This window comes from Antechinus flavipes, chromosome 1 (assembly GCF_016432865.1).
Source record: "Antechinus flavipes isolate AdamAnt ecotype Samford, QLD, Australia chromosome 1, AdamAnt_v2, whole genome shotgun sequence".
Taxonomy (NCBI): domain Eukaryota; kingdom Metazoa; phylum Chordata; class Mammalia; order Dasyuromorphia; family Dasyuridae; genus Antechinus; species Antechinus flavipes.
Genome location: NC_067398.1, coordinates 186,498,986 through 186,516,464, shown reverse-complemented (window position 1 = coordinate 186,516,464; position 17,479 = coordinate 186,498,986). Strand labels below are relative to the sequence as shown.

At 35.9% G+C, this 17,479-nt stretch overlaps 1 protein-coding gene across 1 annotated transcript in view; it reads left to right on the top strand.

Moving 5' to 3' along the window:
• PCSK1 (proprotein convertase subtilisin/kexin type 1) overlaps positions 1-17,479 on the top strand; it is a 45,879-nt gene that overhangs the window by 11,981 nt on the left and 16,419 nt on the right. The window contains exons 4-8 of the mRNA XM_051994070.1: positions 924-1,070; positions 3,752-3,828; positions 8,251-8,339; positions 12,606-12,778; positions 14,552-14,764. Of these exons, the coding sequence (XP_051850030.1) occupies positions 924-1,070; positions 3,752-3,828; positions 8,251-8,339; positions 12,606-12,778; positions 14,552-14,764 (699 nt within the window). The remainder of the gene's footprint in view (positions 1-923; positions 1,071-3,751; positions 3,829-8,250; positions 8,340-12,605; positions 12,779-14,551; positions 14,765-17,479) is intronic.

Sequence of the window (17,479 nt, the reverse complement as noted above, 5' to 3'; positions counted from 1 at the left end):
CAAGTTACTTACTGATTCCTTTGTCAAATATCTGGCATCCTCTTCTGGTGTTTTACTTCTGTGGACCTCCATTCCCTGACAGCTCAGATATACAGTTCTATATACTATAATTTTGGAATACAGAGAAAGACAAGAAACAGAGGGAGAGAGGGGGAGAGAGAGAGAGAGAGAGAGAGAGAGAGAGAGAGAGAGAGAGAGAGAGAGAGAGAGAGAGAGAGAGAGAGAGAGAGAGAGAGAGAGAGAGAGAGAGAGAGAGAGAGAGAGAAAGAGGAAGGAAGGAGAAAGAGAGAGGGGGCACAGGGGCACAGGGGTAGGAGTAGGGTGGGAGTTGAGTAAAGAGAGACTCCCCTTCAACATAAACTTATTCTTAGTCACCTGAATTTGGAAATAGGCAATTAAATGACATCATTGACTGACCATTGCCGGTTGCCCTTTTCCTCTGGAAAACAAAGATTAAAAACGCTCTTGAAATAATACTATATACACTAAACAATCAAAAGCAAAGAGGAATGGGAATCTGTGCCTCACTTTATTTTCCAGAGAAAGGGAAAATGGAATATCAAACAAAGCTTCAGTAGATGGAAAGCTTGAACATTTTATTAGCAAAGAAAGAAAATGATGAGCAAGTAGCTTCTTCAAAGCTTCATTCTTCAGAGAGAAGGGGCCTCAGGGTGATTCATCCTTTCAAGTGATTTTCCACTGGAACAGCAAGAAAAAGTGTACCACCCTGATGATTCACTCTTCAAGACCCACCCTCAACTTTGGATTTTTTAACCTAATTACCTTCTAGTAAGTTGCCCAAACATCCAAGAATGACACGAGGGAGAGCAAATATAAATTTTCAGGCTGAGGCTCAAGTTGGTCTCCCAACTGAAGCGAGGAAAGCATGCATCTGCCAATAATTTTTGTGTTTTTTTTCCTAGCAAGATACCAGGATGACCCCAGTCTTGCCCAAGCTGGACCTCCATGTGATCCCAGTTTGGCAAAAAGGAATAACAGGGAAAGGGGTAGTTATCACCGTTCTGGATGATGGCCTGGAGTGGAATCACACCGACATTTATGCAAACTATGTGAGTTTGGGCTCTCACGCTCTGCCAGTGTACAAGACAGTGGTGGACAGCTCCCTGCTCTGCTGCACACACATGAAACAGCTGAGCATTTATTTCCTCAGGCAGGAGCCTGTTCTGCCTGGTGTGGGTCACATGATCCAGAGTCAGTGCTCTTGTCCCTTTCCCTCCCCTTCTGCCAGTTTATCATAAATCTGCTTTGTGTCACAGGGAGTTGAACAGAATTAATCTCCCAGGAATAATCTCACAATGGATGTGAGTGGGCATCAGACTTTGGACATATTCCCTTGTCATAGAGATAAGGTGAATTATTAAAAATCTTTCAGACCTTCTCTGAGTAAAAAAAAAAAAAAAAAAAAAAGGCAGCCAAACAAAAATCCACTTTTTAGAATTCACTCTTGCACGTCTCCAAAAATCTGTGTTTTCATCATGGCATCATATCATGTACTGTCATTCTTCTCAGTGCTCATATCCAAAGCAGGAGGGATATTGTGAGGGCAGTGAGACAGAAATGCTGAGCGGCCCGCATCATTCAAGAAAAAGGCATTTATTAAGTGCTTATGTTATGCAGACCCTCTTCTAAGCACTATGGATACAAAGGAAAAAATTAATCTCTGCCCTTGAGGGCCTTACATTCAATCCTGTGAGACCCTATGAATGTTTACAAAATATTTATGTATAAATACAAGATAATTCAGGGGCTAAAGAGAAAGGGTCTTTTAGGTCTCAATTAGTGCAAATAATGAATCCCCCTAGTATTTACATTATATGAATTCTCACCGAATATTCCCATTGAGCTGGAACTATTCATCATATTTAACATAATTACAATTGGTAATAGTATTGGAGGAAGCTAAGGAACAGGACCTATAAATAAAATCTAGAAAGGAACATACACCTTTTTGGTGGGGGGTGGGAAATGGCTAATATGGGAATTTTTTTGGCTTGACTGGATATTTATCTTCTAAAAATAACTTTTTAAAAAATAGGGGAGGTGGGAGAGACAAAAAAATGGTTTTTTATCCATTAAAAAAAGAAAATTAAATTGGAAAAAAAGAAGTTGGGGACAACAAAGAATTCCCAAGAAATGGAGGTGGGTACCACTCCTCAGTTCAGTCCTTGTTTGTGAGAATGTTCTGTCCATCTGTAGTCTACAAAATACTTTTTTATCCTGAATCAGGAGACTTCAGTTACATGTTTTAACTCATGTACAAACCACAGTGGCAGGCTCAGTGGGGAATTAAATTGGGTTAAATGGTAAGAAAGGGTCTTTGGGTGAAAGAATACAAAGCAGTCTGAGCAGTTTCTAGGAAAAGTCTAATATTCCTTTCCCCGCCACCGCCCCCCCCCCACCCCCGCCCTAGCCTCTCAATTCTAGAAGTAATTCTTGAGGTCATATCAACCCTAAAAACTCTAATGCTGTGGGCACAGATAAAACCACATAACCAAAAAGGCAGAGAACTGGGCTCCAATGGACATAGTTTCTATTCCCAGAATCTGCCACTAACTAGCTTTGTGATTTTGAACATACAATTTAGCCATTTGGGACCTCAGTTACATCAACTATAAAGTTAAGGGATTTATCAAGAAAATAATGTAAATGGTTCCTTCTCACTTTAGCATACTATGAACACTTAATAGCTTTGTTCACCAATCTTGCAATAAACAATTTGCCATCTGTGTCAGAAGAGTGATGGTGTTAAATTGGGTTAACCTGGGTAGACAGAGCTGGAACAGGTGTGTATATATGTGAAGAGGACAGAGAATAATAAGGTCTAGGAAAAATTTATTTACCTAGTGATGTCCAAAACATGGAACCCAATGGTCACACATGAAACACTCACAGAAAACATAAAGATATAAGCAGCACCGCTTGATTCTCTGCTTGGTCACAAAGCCTGTTATTATTTTATTTTCTGGAGTTGTATTAACTGTGTTGAATCACCCTTTCCTAAATAGTTAAAATACTTGTGATTGGTTTCAAAGCTTTCTTTCTGAATGGCATAAAAATATTCTTAAATCATGTGATGAATTGTCAGTATGAGGAATATTTTGAGTGTAAATTCAAAATTATATAGGAAAATTTCTAGGCATTATTTTGGGGCATAATTTACATTTATATCACACTTGGTCATGGAACACTTCTACATACCTTGTTTTATTTGAACCTTGCAATAAACATAAACTAAGTGGTGATGATGTTATAATCTCCATTTTATAGACTAAAGAAAATAAGACAACAGAAATTGTGACTTGCCCAAAGTCACACAGTAATGCTGCTGAGCCTCAGGCCCAAGTTTTCTGAGTAAGGTAGCCTAAAAGGGGGTAATACACATAAAGTTCTTTGCACACCTGAAAATATTGCATAAGTGGGATTATTATTACCTCATTCTCATTTCCATCATTTTTGTTATTACTATTAATGCTGCCAGATTTTCCATGGCTTCAGTACCTCTAGCATTAAGACCCAAGAGAAGGATTATTTAAGCAGACTGCTCTTTTACTAATTAAGCTGTATTTAGCGCCATTTAGTGTGTCTGAGGTTCATTTAGGTGGCTAAAAGAAAACAAGATGGTAGGATTGCAGATCGGGGTACTGACATACATTTCTGAGAACCATTTAACGGGGGAAGGTGGGTTGTCTTTGACCAGTCATACTGTAAGGCTGATTTGCTGTTTCTGTAGGACCCAGAGGCCAGTTATGACTTTAATGACAATGACCGTGATCCATTTCCCAGATATGATCCTACAAATGAAAACAAGTGAGTAAATGTCCATACTTAGAAAAATGCATTTAAATGTTTCCAGCTTATTTGAGCAAAATGACTATAAATGGCACATGCTTTTCTGCACTCTGAATACTCAGAATACAGAGTGCTTCACCATTTCACTGTAGAACTATTTGTCCCCACCTTCAGTGTCACAGTTGGGGGTTTGTGTTGCTGGTTTGTGTTTGTCTTTTTTTTAAGAAACCAAAGTACTTTCTATTTTTGCACCTGTTGTTGTTGGAAATGGGAATTTATTGAGTTTCCTGATCAAATTAAGCATTTCATTTACTTTATGAAGCTGTAGAATTAAGAGACAGAGGAGAAACTGAAAAAAACCATCTTCATTTTCCTCTCCTCCCCCATCCTTCCTCCTCCACTATTTAGCAAGACTACTTGAAACTCAGGGAATCATCTATTTTTTTTTTTAGGTGGAGGGAGGAGCAAAGCTAAAATTTCACAAGAGATGAAGAGAAGTAGTACAATTTACTAGGCAGATTTCATGTTCTGGGGTCTGCCAATATTGTGGGAAGAACAATAAAACAAATAATCTTATACAGTCTTGGACACATAAGAAACACCTCTCTGTCTTAAAGCACCACTTTAGGACTCAGGGACTAGATAGCATGGTAGATAGTTGGAGCGGGGAGATCCTGAGTTCAAGTGCAGTCTGAGATGCTTAATAGCTGTATGACTCTGGGCAAATCATTTAACCTTTCTCAAATCCAATTTCTTTTTCTGTAAAAACAAAAAACAAAAACCAAAACCAGGATTGTAGTGAGGATAAAAATGAGAAAATATTTATACAGTACTTTGCAAACTTTAAAATGCTATATAAATGGTAGCTAGTTTTAAATGGCCTTGATATCCTGACTTAGTTATAATTTAGCTATATGATGTTAGATAAATTTCTTAATGTTTTAATTTCTCTATCTAAAAAGCAGAAACAATATCCCCTGTCACAACTTCCTAAAAATAGTGTTGTGTATGGAAATTTTAAATCCTTCCATTTTTTGTGTTGGATCCTTGTACTGTCACAGATGGTTGAGGATCTTCTTGGAGGAACAGAGAGGAGGAAACCCTTCCTCCACTTCCCCCCATTTTTTCTTGATTCAAATAATAATAATAGCCAGCATTTATGTGATAATTTAATATTTGCAAAGTGTATCATTTTATCCTCATAATAACCCTCAAAAGTAGGCATTTTTACTGATAAGAAAACTGAGTCTTAGAAAATTTAATTGACTTATCCAGGGTCACACAGCTAGTGAGTGCAAAGTAAGATCTTCCTGTTTCTAGGTCCTCTGCTCTTATTCACTATCCATTAAGTTATTTCTGAATGAGATTAGGAGGGGACATGGAGAATTGTTCCCAATTAATGCTCCCAATGGTAACCAGCCTAAAGAATGTGTTATCAACTCTTATGTATGGAAATGTTATCTATACTGTACCTATGGTTTTACTCCTGGTGAGACTCTGTGGTCTCTAAGATCAGGAAATACTTGGGTAGACTGATGCTCTACAGCCCATTAGCAGAATGGAGCTTAGAGCTACTGTTTTTTTTTTTTTTTTTGTGCACAAATATGTCCACATCTGTATATATTCAATTATACTTCTTCCCTGGGCTTTTACAGGGGCCCAGTACTTGACTCTGCTTTTGGAATGTCAGCAGATGAACAGGTCAACTTCTATGGAAACCTTTATCCAATGAGAAAGCTGCATGTGTTATAAACCACAGGATATGAGTTTCTACAGTTCAAATCAATAGCATGTTTAGAGGAGAAATAACAGGCTCCAAAAGTTGTAGAGAAAATCCACTAAACCAATTAGGGTACAGCTGTTTAAAAATGACACCATGAGCAGCAATCATTGCAATTTTTCTTTGTCATCCAAAATGATAGCATCCCTATCATTAATCACTTGGCATTATAGAATCAAGCCATCTGAATAGCATGTTGTCAGAGGATAAATGGTTCTGGCTTTGAGAATAAATGTCTCCATTTTGTCTTGACATTTATAGCAATAGGGAATCATCCTCTAATTCCAATGGCATTATCTCTCAAATCTATCTGTAGCATTGAAATTCTCTATTAATGAATAAAAGAAATTAATGAGCAGCATTTGAATCTGACACTGTGAGCCAAACTGCATTAAATAACAAAATTTTTGGAGTACAGAAACCTTGTCATTAAATTGAGCTTTTCAGTACCAATTATAGAGAGCACTCAAATCAGTGATATGACCAAAGTATTTTAGCTAACATAATAGTCTTCTTTAAAATGAAATGCTGTCTCGCATAATAATCCTTCTTGAAGTTAAACCAGTCCTTGTCATCATTTGAAAAAAAAAATTCAGGTCCTTTCCTCTTGAATATATACCTTAAAAAAAAAAGAAACATGCTCACATTCTTTCCTTTGGGTTAGGCTCAAGGGATGTAGGAGGAAGAAACTGTGCTGAAGCTATATTGGTAGCCTACCCCTTCCCCAATGTTGTGCACAATGGGAAAATATAAAGGAACAGAGATTTGAGAGTAATCAGTTAATAAGTATTTAATAAGCACCTACTCTATGCCAGGCACTGTACTAAACACTGAGTATCATCCTGTGTTACTTATGAAATGGGTGTTGAGGAAAATTCCTGAGGCAGAAATAGTGGGGAAAAAAGAGAGAAGATATCTTTGAGAGAAGGGCATGTTGTTGACCTGGTTGTTTATCCTAGAATTAAATTTACTCCTGGCGAGACTCTGAGGTCTCCTGGCTAGACTGATGCTTTACAGAGTTATCTTGCCTTTTAGCAGAAAGGCTCTTTAAATGACAATGAATTGACTTGAGAAAAGAAAAATTCTATAAGCAAGGAGAAAAAAGCTCATTTCTGGCATATTCTCTACAACACTGGAGAGAATTGATGGTATGATTATCTGCTCTGACTTAGAAAGGGAGCTGACCATATGCTGTATGCTGAAGGGTACACATAACCAGACTGCTAGTGTTATAACTCCCAGAAGGAGCCACTAAATATAATGTCTCTAAACACATTTCATCATTAAAGTATTTGCTGGCCAGAACCAACCTGAGGCAAAATAGTAAAGTAAGCGATAATTATTTTCAGTGTCTTTCTCCTCCCTTTTGTGAGTTCTTTTATCCTTTATCTGTGTTTCCCTTTCTTTGCTCATCTTGTGTCCCTAATAATCATCATGCTATACCAGGGCTTCATTGATCACATCTGATTTACTTAATTTCATTAAAATATTAATGAATGAATATGTTAGCTCTTTTAGGGAAATTTACACTTTTCAAGATTATGCCACGATAGGGCAATGTTTAACACAAAGGAATACATCTCTAATAAGAATCTCAGATGCTAAAACCATATGAGTGGGAATTTTTTTTTTTTTGGAAAGGGAACCTTTCTTAAACTCCCCAAATTATGCCATTCAAATAAGTGCCTGACCTGACTGCTTGAAAGGCCAGCTTCTTGTTGGATTTCTGATTCCATATGAAATAATTCTGGGACAAAAGGGCCCACAACCAATTTTTCAGTAATTTATTGGTATTATGTTTAGCATTCCAAACTCCAGGTGTCTTGCTATTTTCCACCAGCACCAGAAAAACACTGGGAATCCTAATCTGATCTATGATGAAAATGGTAAGGAGAAGAAAGAGATCTTGGGAAGTGATGGGCATCTTGGTTAGATATGTTCAGAGTTCACTGTTCCCAGGAAGCCAAAGGAAAGCACTAACAAAAGCAAGACTGGGAGTCAGAGCATACTATGTATGGCTCCTTCTAATGACAGAAGACCAGGTTCCAAATTTCTGCAGTACTTATTTGAAGATAATCATTTAACTTTTCTCAGTTGTTTCTTTTACAAAGTAGGGATAATAAATGATAAAATGGCAACTCCAAGATAAGGTAGATAATATTGGACTTAAGTCAGGGAGACATATTCAAAATTTTTCATAAACTTACTTAGTTGTATGACCTTGAGTAAATCCTCTAATATCTCCCAGCTTCAGTTTCCTCATTTGCAAAATGAAGATAATAATATTACCTACCTCACAAAGTTGTTGTAAGGAACAAATGAGATTACATATGTAAAGCATTTTGTAAACCATAAGGAAATATGAAAATACTAGCTATTGTTTTTTAAATTATCTGTGTCATAGGATTATAATGAGGAAAGTGCTTTATAAAGTGTTACTTAAGGATGAGCTGTCATTATTGTTGTTAATAACAAAGAGTAAAAATATTTATTTCAAGCCAATTTTTATAGAAGGTAGAAGAGTGTCTCATCTACTTTGGTGTCGAAAGCTTGACAAGAGGCAAGATTAACATTTCGTGGTCAGTCTTTCTCTTGACATGTGAGGAAAAAGCAATGCATTTTTCTTTTATTTATGCTTTTTATATTTTTATTGTTCCCAGGCATGGAACCAGGTGTGCTGGAGAAATTGCCATGCAAGCCAATAATCAGAAATGTGGTGTTGGGGTGGCCTACAATGCCAGAGTTGGAGGTAAATAAACTAGAGGTTATTCTAAATCAGGGTAATGGAGACATGTAAAGGTTGCCCCTGTTGCTGTTGACAAAGTCTTCCTAAAAGGACCCACATGAGGCTTAGCTTCAGAATCTAATTATGGTTCGTAGCTGAATAAAGGGATATACTCTTAAACAAAAGAGTGCATGACTTTAACACTTACGTCCTAAAAAAAATGAATGGAAATGTTGAACACATTCTGGGCCAGATGTAGCTTTCCATCTGTTCTGTTTGAGGAAGGTTTATTGTGTAGAGCTTAAAATGTGACAGTTGAAGCTACCAAAGTTTCTCTGCCTCTTGTTCTACTATATAATCTTTATTTCAGTGACAGATGATATCTATGTAACTATATGTGAATATACACACACATATGTATATACAAATATATGTGTATATATATACGTAAACACACACACAGGCACACGTGTAGATATTTAGCAATGCAGAAACCAGAAGCTGTCTTTGAGGAAAAAAAAACATATCTACTCTGCTCTTAGTCTCTGAAATGTCTATAATTAAGGCACTGGTTAGAAGGATCTATGGTTCTCAGAGACACTCTAGAAGAATTAAGCATCCAGATCCTTCCTTTATTTTGCCTTTTTCACAATTTCTTTTCTAAACAATGAAAATTAAGCTGAGATTCAGCTCTCCTTTGTTTATTTTAATTTTTTCTCTTAATCTCTTTTCTCTATGGGACACATAGAATTGTAACAAATGTTTCCCCTCTCCATCCCATTCCCAGCTTTTAATTTCTTATGCTATAAATACTTGGTGTTCTTTTCTAACATCTTTATCACAAAAATTACCAATTGTGATGACATAGTATAGTAACAATAGTTAGTACTGATATAATTCTTTAAGATTTGTAAAATGCTTATAATCACTATAAGAGATAGGTACTATGGTTATTCCCATTTTATAGATTAAGAAATTGAGGCTGATGGAATTCCATGGTTTGTTCAGGTTCACACATCTAGTGTCTGAGGTAGAATTTGAATTTAGGTCTTCCTGAGTATTTAGCTATCTCATTCTAAAATGTCTCAGTGTAGCACAAATTCAATTATCTCACATTTTGCTGAAAAAGAAACAGACTCACAAAGGTGCCCTCAGAAAATAGCAGATTATCTATCATCTGGTTTCTCCGAACCAGGACCAAAAGAATTAGCCTTTGATTCCCATTTGGGTGTCTTTCCCCCTACATTATATTGTCTCATTTCCCAAGAAATTTAGAATGTATCATAGAGCATTAATAATACATTCAAATTGTTTTCATTTTGTAGCATATTAAATAATACCATAGGAACTCTAGGATTTATTTTCTATTAGACTTTGGAGCAGAATGTTTGAATAACAACATTATCAACATGAAGCTAAGAAAAATCAGAGAGATATTTATATATTTACAAATTTCTTTCACCTTCTTGGTTGATAAATTCATGAGGCTGATGATGGCTGACAGTCTGTTGGTAAGGACAAAAAACCTGTTGTTCCTGTATTTCACACAACTGAAGGATATTTTTTATCTTTGAGGAACACAAATAAAATTTATGGCAATAATTTAATCCTTGAGATTTTGAAAAGAAAGGGATGTTTCTTCCTTGAAAATGTCCGTTACCATACACATTTAAAAATGGCTTTGGAGTTTTTTAAAGTCAATTCTTAGAAACAGGGTTATCTTCCCATGCTTTAACTATTGTATGTGGAATGATTTTTTTTCATTCCTGCTTAACAGGGTTTCTAAATGGGGCCAGGGTGTTAACCATTGGCCCCTCCTTGCAAGGGCTATCAGATAGACGTCATTCATCCCTTCATTCTTTCATGGGCAGTTGGTTGGGATAGATGATAGAATGTTGGATTTGGAAGAAGAGCTAAGTTCAAGCCTTGCCTCAGAAATTTACTAGCTGTGTGATCCCAAGCAAGTCTCTTAAATCTCTCAGATTTCATTTCTTCATCAGTAAAATGTGGATAATAATAACACCTACTTCACAGAGCTGTTGTAAAAATCAAATGAAATAACATATATAAAGTATTTTCCCAATATTAAGTTATTGTATAAATGCTAGCTATTATTTTTCGAGCCCATATTAAAATAGAACAAACAAATATAATGTGTCTTTCTCTCCATGTTTTTAACAAATTTAACAAGTGTCAGTGCCATATAGCAGCAGGAGGACTGGATTTGATGTCTGAAGAGCCTTCTCTAACAACGACTAGTTGTGTGAGCCTAGCCAAGTCAATGAACCCCTATAAACCTCAGTTTTCTTCTCTGTAAAATAAGATAATAATATCCATAGGATTCATCTCACAAGACTACTATGAAAATTGAGTGAGATCATGTATATTCAGTATTATGTGAATTTCATTTATAAATAACTAAAGCTACTCAATTTTTTTGTTTGTTTGTTTGTTTTACCTGGACCAATTTGAAAAACTGTGGTTTCTTCCTCTTTGGGGAACTTCAGGAAAGGCTTCATGAACTCTTTTCTCATTTTGTAGAGAGAATTCTTTGTCATATATTCAGTCACTCAAATCCCTTTAACTCTGAAATTGGATGCTTCTGTGATTATCCTATTACTCTCCCCCCTCATATTCCAGCTCTTGAAATGCTACTATATTTTAATCTTCTCTCTTATTACTCTACTGGCCTTCTTTGTGACTTTGGAGACCAAAAAATTCTTCCTTGGCCATTATTTCCCAAATGCAATGTCCCCCCGTTAGGATTTAAGTTTCAATGAGGACAAATTGTTGAGTGATCTCATTTGGAATTTTCTCCACAAAGATATTGGAGTGGTTTGCCATTTCCTTCTCTAGCTCATTTTTACAAATGAGAAAACTAAGATAAATAGGTTGAAGTGACTTGCCCAGAGACATACAGCTAGTAATTAAGAGGCTGAAATTGAACTCTTTTTCTGATTCAGGGCCCAGCACTTGAACAATTGCACCACTGCCCTGGGGACAAATACTGACTCACTTTTGTTATTTGTAACTCCAGGACTTAGCACAGTATTTGGCACATAGTAAGCACTTAATAAATGCTTTCTCCCCCACTTATTTATTTGATCTTTTCAACTATGTACTATAACATAATGTTATATATTATATATAATTATAGTAATATAATATTTTAATATTATTACATATAACTATGTAATATTAGATTGTAAGAAATTTGAGTGCAGAGATTATGCCATTTTCCATTTTGTATACAAAACACCTAGTGAGCCTTGCACATAGCAGGTTCTATGTTTCTTCAATTGAATTCCTGTTATTGGACTGCCATTTTATAGAAGAAACAGTTTTAGAGGATGCAGTTGACTTGGTCAAAGTTGAAACGTTACTGTGAGAATCAAGTAAAATCATGTCTATAAATGTCATTTATTAACATTATTTATAATTAATTAATAAGCTACTCAAATGATGGAAGTACAGAACCACTTTGAAATCAAGATCTTTTGACTTGAAGGTCATGGTCAAGCACTTTTTGAAGCTTCTTAACCTTTTTGGTTTAAGTTCGGAACCCTTTAACAGTCAGGTGAAGCCTATGAATCTCCTCTCAGTGACTCAATAAAAATAAATAAACATTTATAAAATGCTATAAGATCTGGGAATAAATACAAAGAAAGGCAAAAGATAGTTATTACTCTAAAAGAACTTGGTCTAATGGGGGAGACACTATAAATAATCACGTATTAAAACGACTATATTCAGGATAAATAAGAGGCAATCAACAGAAGGAAGACACTCAAATTAAGAGAAATTGGGAAAGACTTCCTGTAAAAAGTAAAATTTAATGGGAACTTGCAGGAATCCAGGGAAACAAAGAGACAGAAAAAAGGAGGGAGAGCAGTCTAGGCATGAGGGACAACCAGAGAAAATTCCTACAGTTGGGAAATAGACTGAGCAGCAATAATGAGGCTAGTGTCACCGGATTGTCTAGTGTGTTTTTTAAAGCATGAAATAAAATACATAGGCTTACCAAGGAAAACAATTATATTCTAACAAAGTATTTTTATATATTTGTATGTGTGTATATATATATGTATATGTATATTTGTATGCATATATACATTTGTTTGTATATATGTATGTATATATACACACATTTGTAGTATATATACACATATGTGTATATGTTTATATGTGTTGTATTATGTATTTAAAGTTAGACTTTAGGTTACAAATCTCTATATCCCTCCTTTTCATACATGCTGATTGACATTGACTGCGATATATTTTGTTGTTCAGGCATTAGAATGTTGGATGGCATTGTGACTGATGCCATCGAAGCCAGTTCCATTGGATTCAATCCCAACCATGTGGATATTTACAGCGCAAGCTGGGGCCCAAATGATGATGGGAAAACAGTTGAAGGCCCTGGCAGGTTAGCCCAGAAAGCTTTTGAATATGGCATCAAACAGGTGAGATATTTAAAAGAAATCCAACTGAAATAAATGATTGTATGAAAAAAATATGAAAATATTTCAGAAAATATTTCATTTCTACAATTAGAGGAGCATAGTCTTTCCAAAAGACCTTTGCCATTTTTAATGTATTTTCAAAGCTAGATTATTCTTCAGAGGGATGGAAATAATAGTGTTGTGAGCTTTATTAGCCTGGCCCTGACTTTCATCCTTTGCATATGTTCCAGCACAGTAGCACAACAAAAAATTCTATGCTCATATGCAGTATATAACTTATTTTTAACTTATTTTAAGACAGTGAAATTATGATATTAACTGAAAAACACTGGCTTAATTCATTTACATATATGTATGTATATATATATATATATTTGTACTTACTCGTGTAATATATTAAGGATCTGTGATTTCTTTTACTTATGCTAAATCAAGATATGAAACCCATTTACTACATATAGTGTTAGAGTTGCCTGAGGGTTGGAGAGGTTGTGACTTGCTCATAGTTGCTTTGCTAATAGTAAATGTCATAGGCAGGGGTTAAACATGGCTTTGTCTGACTCCAAATACCATGCTCTATCCACCATGTCCTGTTGCATATTCATATAATACATAGTTATAATGGGATGTTGGAGATAAATGACCCCTTAGTGGGCTCTAATCCCCAGCCCTCCCCTCCTTAATCCCTCATATTGCTGTCCAGGTCCTGTTACATGTGGTAAAAATAAGCTTTTGAAAAACATATATTGAATTCAATATATTGACTCTGATCTCTAATTGGGACCAAATACTTCCTTCTTTTAAAAAGTATCCTGTTCCTCTAGACATTTCTCATCTTTTTTGATCAGCTATCCTTTAGTTAATGGGTTCAGTGAATGGTAACCAGAATTCTTCTATACATTCATTTAATTTATTGGACATCTGCAACGTGTAAGGTATTAGTCATTGACCAGGGTGATGGTGGGTTGGGGGAAGCGTGCTATTTTTAAATATGTAGTCATTTTTCCAAAACCCTTATGCTTGGTTTGCATCTGATCACTTGTGCTTATTATAATATCTCTCAAGCATATGCCAAGCCCACAGACTTTATATTATAAAGTTAAAAGGGAGATATCTGGAACACAAGCTAAGAAAGAATGCTATTGTCAAATATAGCCCTAGCAAAAGCCACTTTTACTCCAGCTGGAATGCATCACTGAATAATGGCTGATTTAGTCTTTGCTGATTGACTGATAGAATAAGAGGTTCAAGCCGAAGAAAGGCAGAGGAAGTTCAGTGATCCAAATATATCACAACTAGCATTACAAAGTGCGTGGGGGGGAATAGAAGAAAGCATGGAAGGTGAGGTCTTCCATCTATCTACATAAAGAAAGAAATTGAGATTACTATATGCCACGCCAAAAGAAGGGACACAGAAGCCTGAAATATCCAGCTTTAGGTAAAATTTTCAGTATTACCAAATATGGGAAAAGAGTTAGTGACAAGAGTTTTCATATTTATTCAGAAAGCTTTGAGCTGAGGAACAGATATAAATCATGTACATTTTGAACTTTCTGTATGTATATTTAGATCGAAAGATTTCAGTATTATGTATATCATGTATGGGAAAAGAGTAAGTGACCAGAAGTTTTCATATTCATTTCAGAAGGATCTGAGTTAAGGAACAGATGTAAATTGTGTACATTTTGAACTTTCTGTATATTTAGTGAGGTTTTGAATAATTCCAAAGAGACTAAATCTAACTTAACTCTCCATTTCTGCCATTGTCTACAGGGAAGACAGGGAAAAGGCTCCATCTTCGTCTGGGCATCCGGGAATGGTGGGCGTCAGGGGGATGACTGTGACTGTGATGGTTATACAGACAGCATTTACACCATTTCCATCAGCAGTGCCTCACAGCAAGGCCTGTCTCCCTGGTATGCTGAAAAGTGTTCATCTACACTGGCCACTGCCTACAGCAGTGGGGACTACACTGACCAGAGAATCGTAGGTGTTTTGGTTTTTTTTTTTTTTTAATCAGATTTATTCTACTACAACAGGGAAACGTAGTTTGTGTATACAGCTAACAAAACAATTGCTTTTGTAAGGGTTGATTTTCTTACATTTGCTGTCTCAGTGGGTGGAAATTCATGTTAGTCACTTGCAAAGATATTAAAATATGATTTTTTTTCCCTCAAGGATAATCACACTTTGTGGATGATTTTGCTATCTATCCCCAATTCTTTTGGCTTGATAATGAGGAACTAACAAATATCATTAGAATAGGATGTCTGAAAAGTCTTATTGTGGTTTCAAGCTATTAGAGACTAAAATTGTGCTATCAGTGCTGAGGGGATGCCCCTTAGAAGGGCTTAGACTTCAAATAATTGTATTAACAGTCTGGTGCTAGCTTATGAGGAAAAAACACAATTGCAATAAATAAGGATTCTATGATTTTGGTGATTTGAGAGTTCTCTTCAACCATCCAGATCTAAGCGCATCTCTGCCTAAGCCCAGGGGAGACCCTAGGTCCTTTGCCTTTCATTTTCTACTCTCACAATATTCATTTAATTATAAAAATACCAATTAAAGGTCTATCTTATCCTAAGAGAGTGGCAAGCTGAAAGGAAAATGACTGACTTCAACATTTTCCAGAGCTGACCTCTGTATCCAGATTAGTAGCCTAGGAAGTTTATGTTTCAGAGAGATCTTTTAGCTCACATTTAACCAGGATTCATTCTATTTAGGGCAAGGGTTTTTAATATTGGGTCCACAAACCCTTAAACAGTCCATGGATAGATTTCAGAGAGTCCATAAAACTTAGAGTTTTTATTTAAAATATGCAATTATAGGGCAACATAATTGAATTTTTTCCATAATCCTATATGTTTTATTTTGTGCATTTAAAAATGTTCTGAGAAAGGGTCCATAATACAAAAAAAAGTTTAACGATTCCTGTTTTAATGATTTATTGGATTCCTTCAAGGGACAAATGTTGAAACGTAATAAAGAAGCTTTGTGGCCAGAGCCCCTTTAATTAAAAATGCTGTAAAACCCACAATTAATTAATAGCACAGAAAAAATGACTGACTAGCTAAGGTGTGTAGTATCATAATCTCTTAACATAATATTATCCCATTAAAAGCATTTGTGTTTATTTTAATTATTATGATAACTTTATCCTTGTGTATTTGTAAAAAAAAATCATTCATAAAAGACAATACTACAAATAGCTCAGTGATTATATCTTCTCTAGGCAAAATCTCCAGCAGAGAACTATATATATTTTTTTTTATCAAGGTGATAATTTAAGCAGTGAAACTGTTCTTAACTGAAAAACATTTTGAACTCTCATCTTAAGTTTTTTGCACTCATTCATTTTGCAAACAGTGAAAAGCAATCTTTTGGATATAGACATTCAACAAAGGCAATATTCTCATGATCCTTGAATTTGAGCTATCAGACACTTTCCCCTCCCTTTTTCAAGTGAGCACAGCAGGTTAATATCTACATGGATATTTAATAGTCCCTTCAAGCAGATGGGTTTATCTATGTTTTTTTAAATATACAATTAGTCCTATTTCATCCTCTTCATTACTCTGCAAGAAAGCAGAAAGAAGTTTGGGTCTAAAGAGCTCCCTATTTAGATAAAACATACTGAGGACAAATACATATGATGGAAACCAAACTATTCCAAGAAAATCAGCCTTGTCTAAATTATTCAAACCTGCTCCTTAGTTTTGTTATTGGAGCCCTCTTCCAGCATCTTTTGTCAACAGCATCTCTATTTCTGCAATCCTCAGAAGAGAACAGTTGCCTCCATTTTGGAAATTCTGCAAATCCAAGTGGGAGGTGATAATTGAACAAATCATTTTTTCACACCTCCTGCCTGCACAAAGAAATCTCCGGTGAAATAGGGAATCATAGCACTGAAACCAAGGTGGGCTCCCATTAGAGATCCCATTATTGGCTATACTAGACACCCACCCTTGTCATCAGATATGGGAATCTTGGAGGCAAATTAATGATGAAGGCTATTTGCTTCCACATACTTCTCTTCCTCAATGCTCATTCCCCTACCGAAAGACAGAGGGAGAGAGAGAGAGAGAGAGAGAGAGAGAGAGAGAGAGAGAGAGAGAGAGAGAGAGAGAGAGAGAGAGAGAAGGAGAAGGAGAAGGAGAGAGAGAGAGAGAGAGAGAGAGAGGAGAGAGAGAGAGAGATAAAGAGAGAGAGAGAGAAGGAGGAAGAGGAGGAGGAGGAGAAGGAGGAGGAGGAGGAGGAGGAGAAGGAGGAAGAGGAAGAGGAGGAAGAAAGGGGAAGAGAGAGAGGCATTCAAACAGAGACAGAAATGTTGGAAACAACATTTTGGCAAGGAGGTACAAAAAATTATTATTACATGCAATTATGAATGCATACATGTGGGAATCAAATTAAGTCCACGTGTATTTTCTGGGCATTTACATTGTGCACTAAATAGATGACTGAGCCCCTACTGAGTGTATGAGTTCATATGATTAACATTATCAAAATGAGATCAGTTTTAAACACAAATCAGAATGTTTCTATTAAAGACATAGCCAAATGTTAATCTGAAAAGAAAGAACAATTTTTTGCAGCAAGGGGACTTCTAAATATATTAGCCAAACACAATGGATTTGATGATTAATGAGACAGCATGATTCACAGTGGTTTTGAAACATTCCTTTTTTATATGCAGTGTAA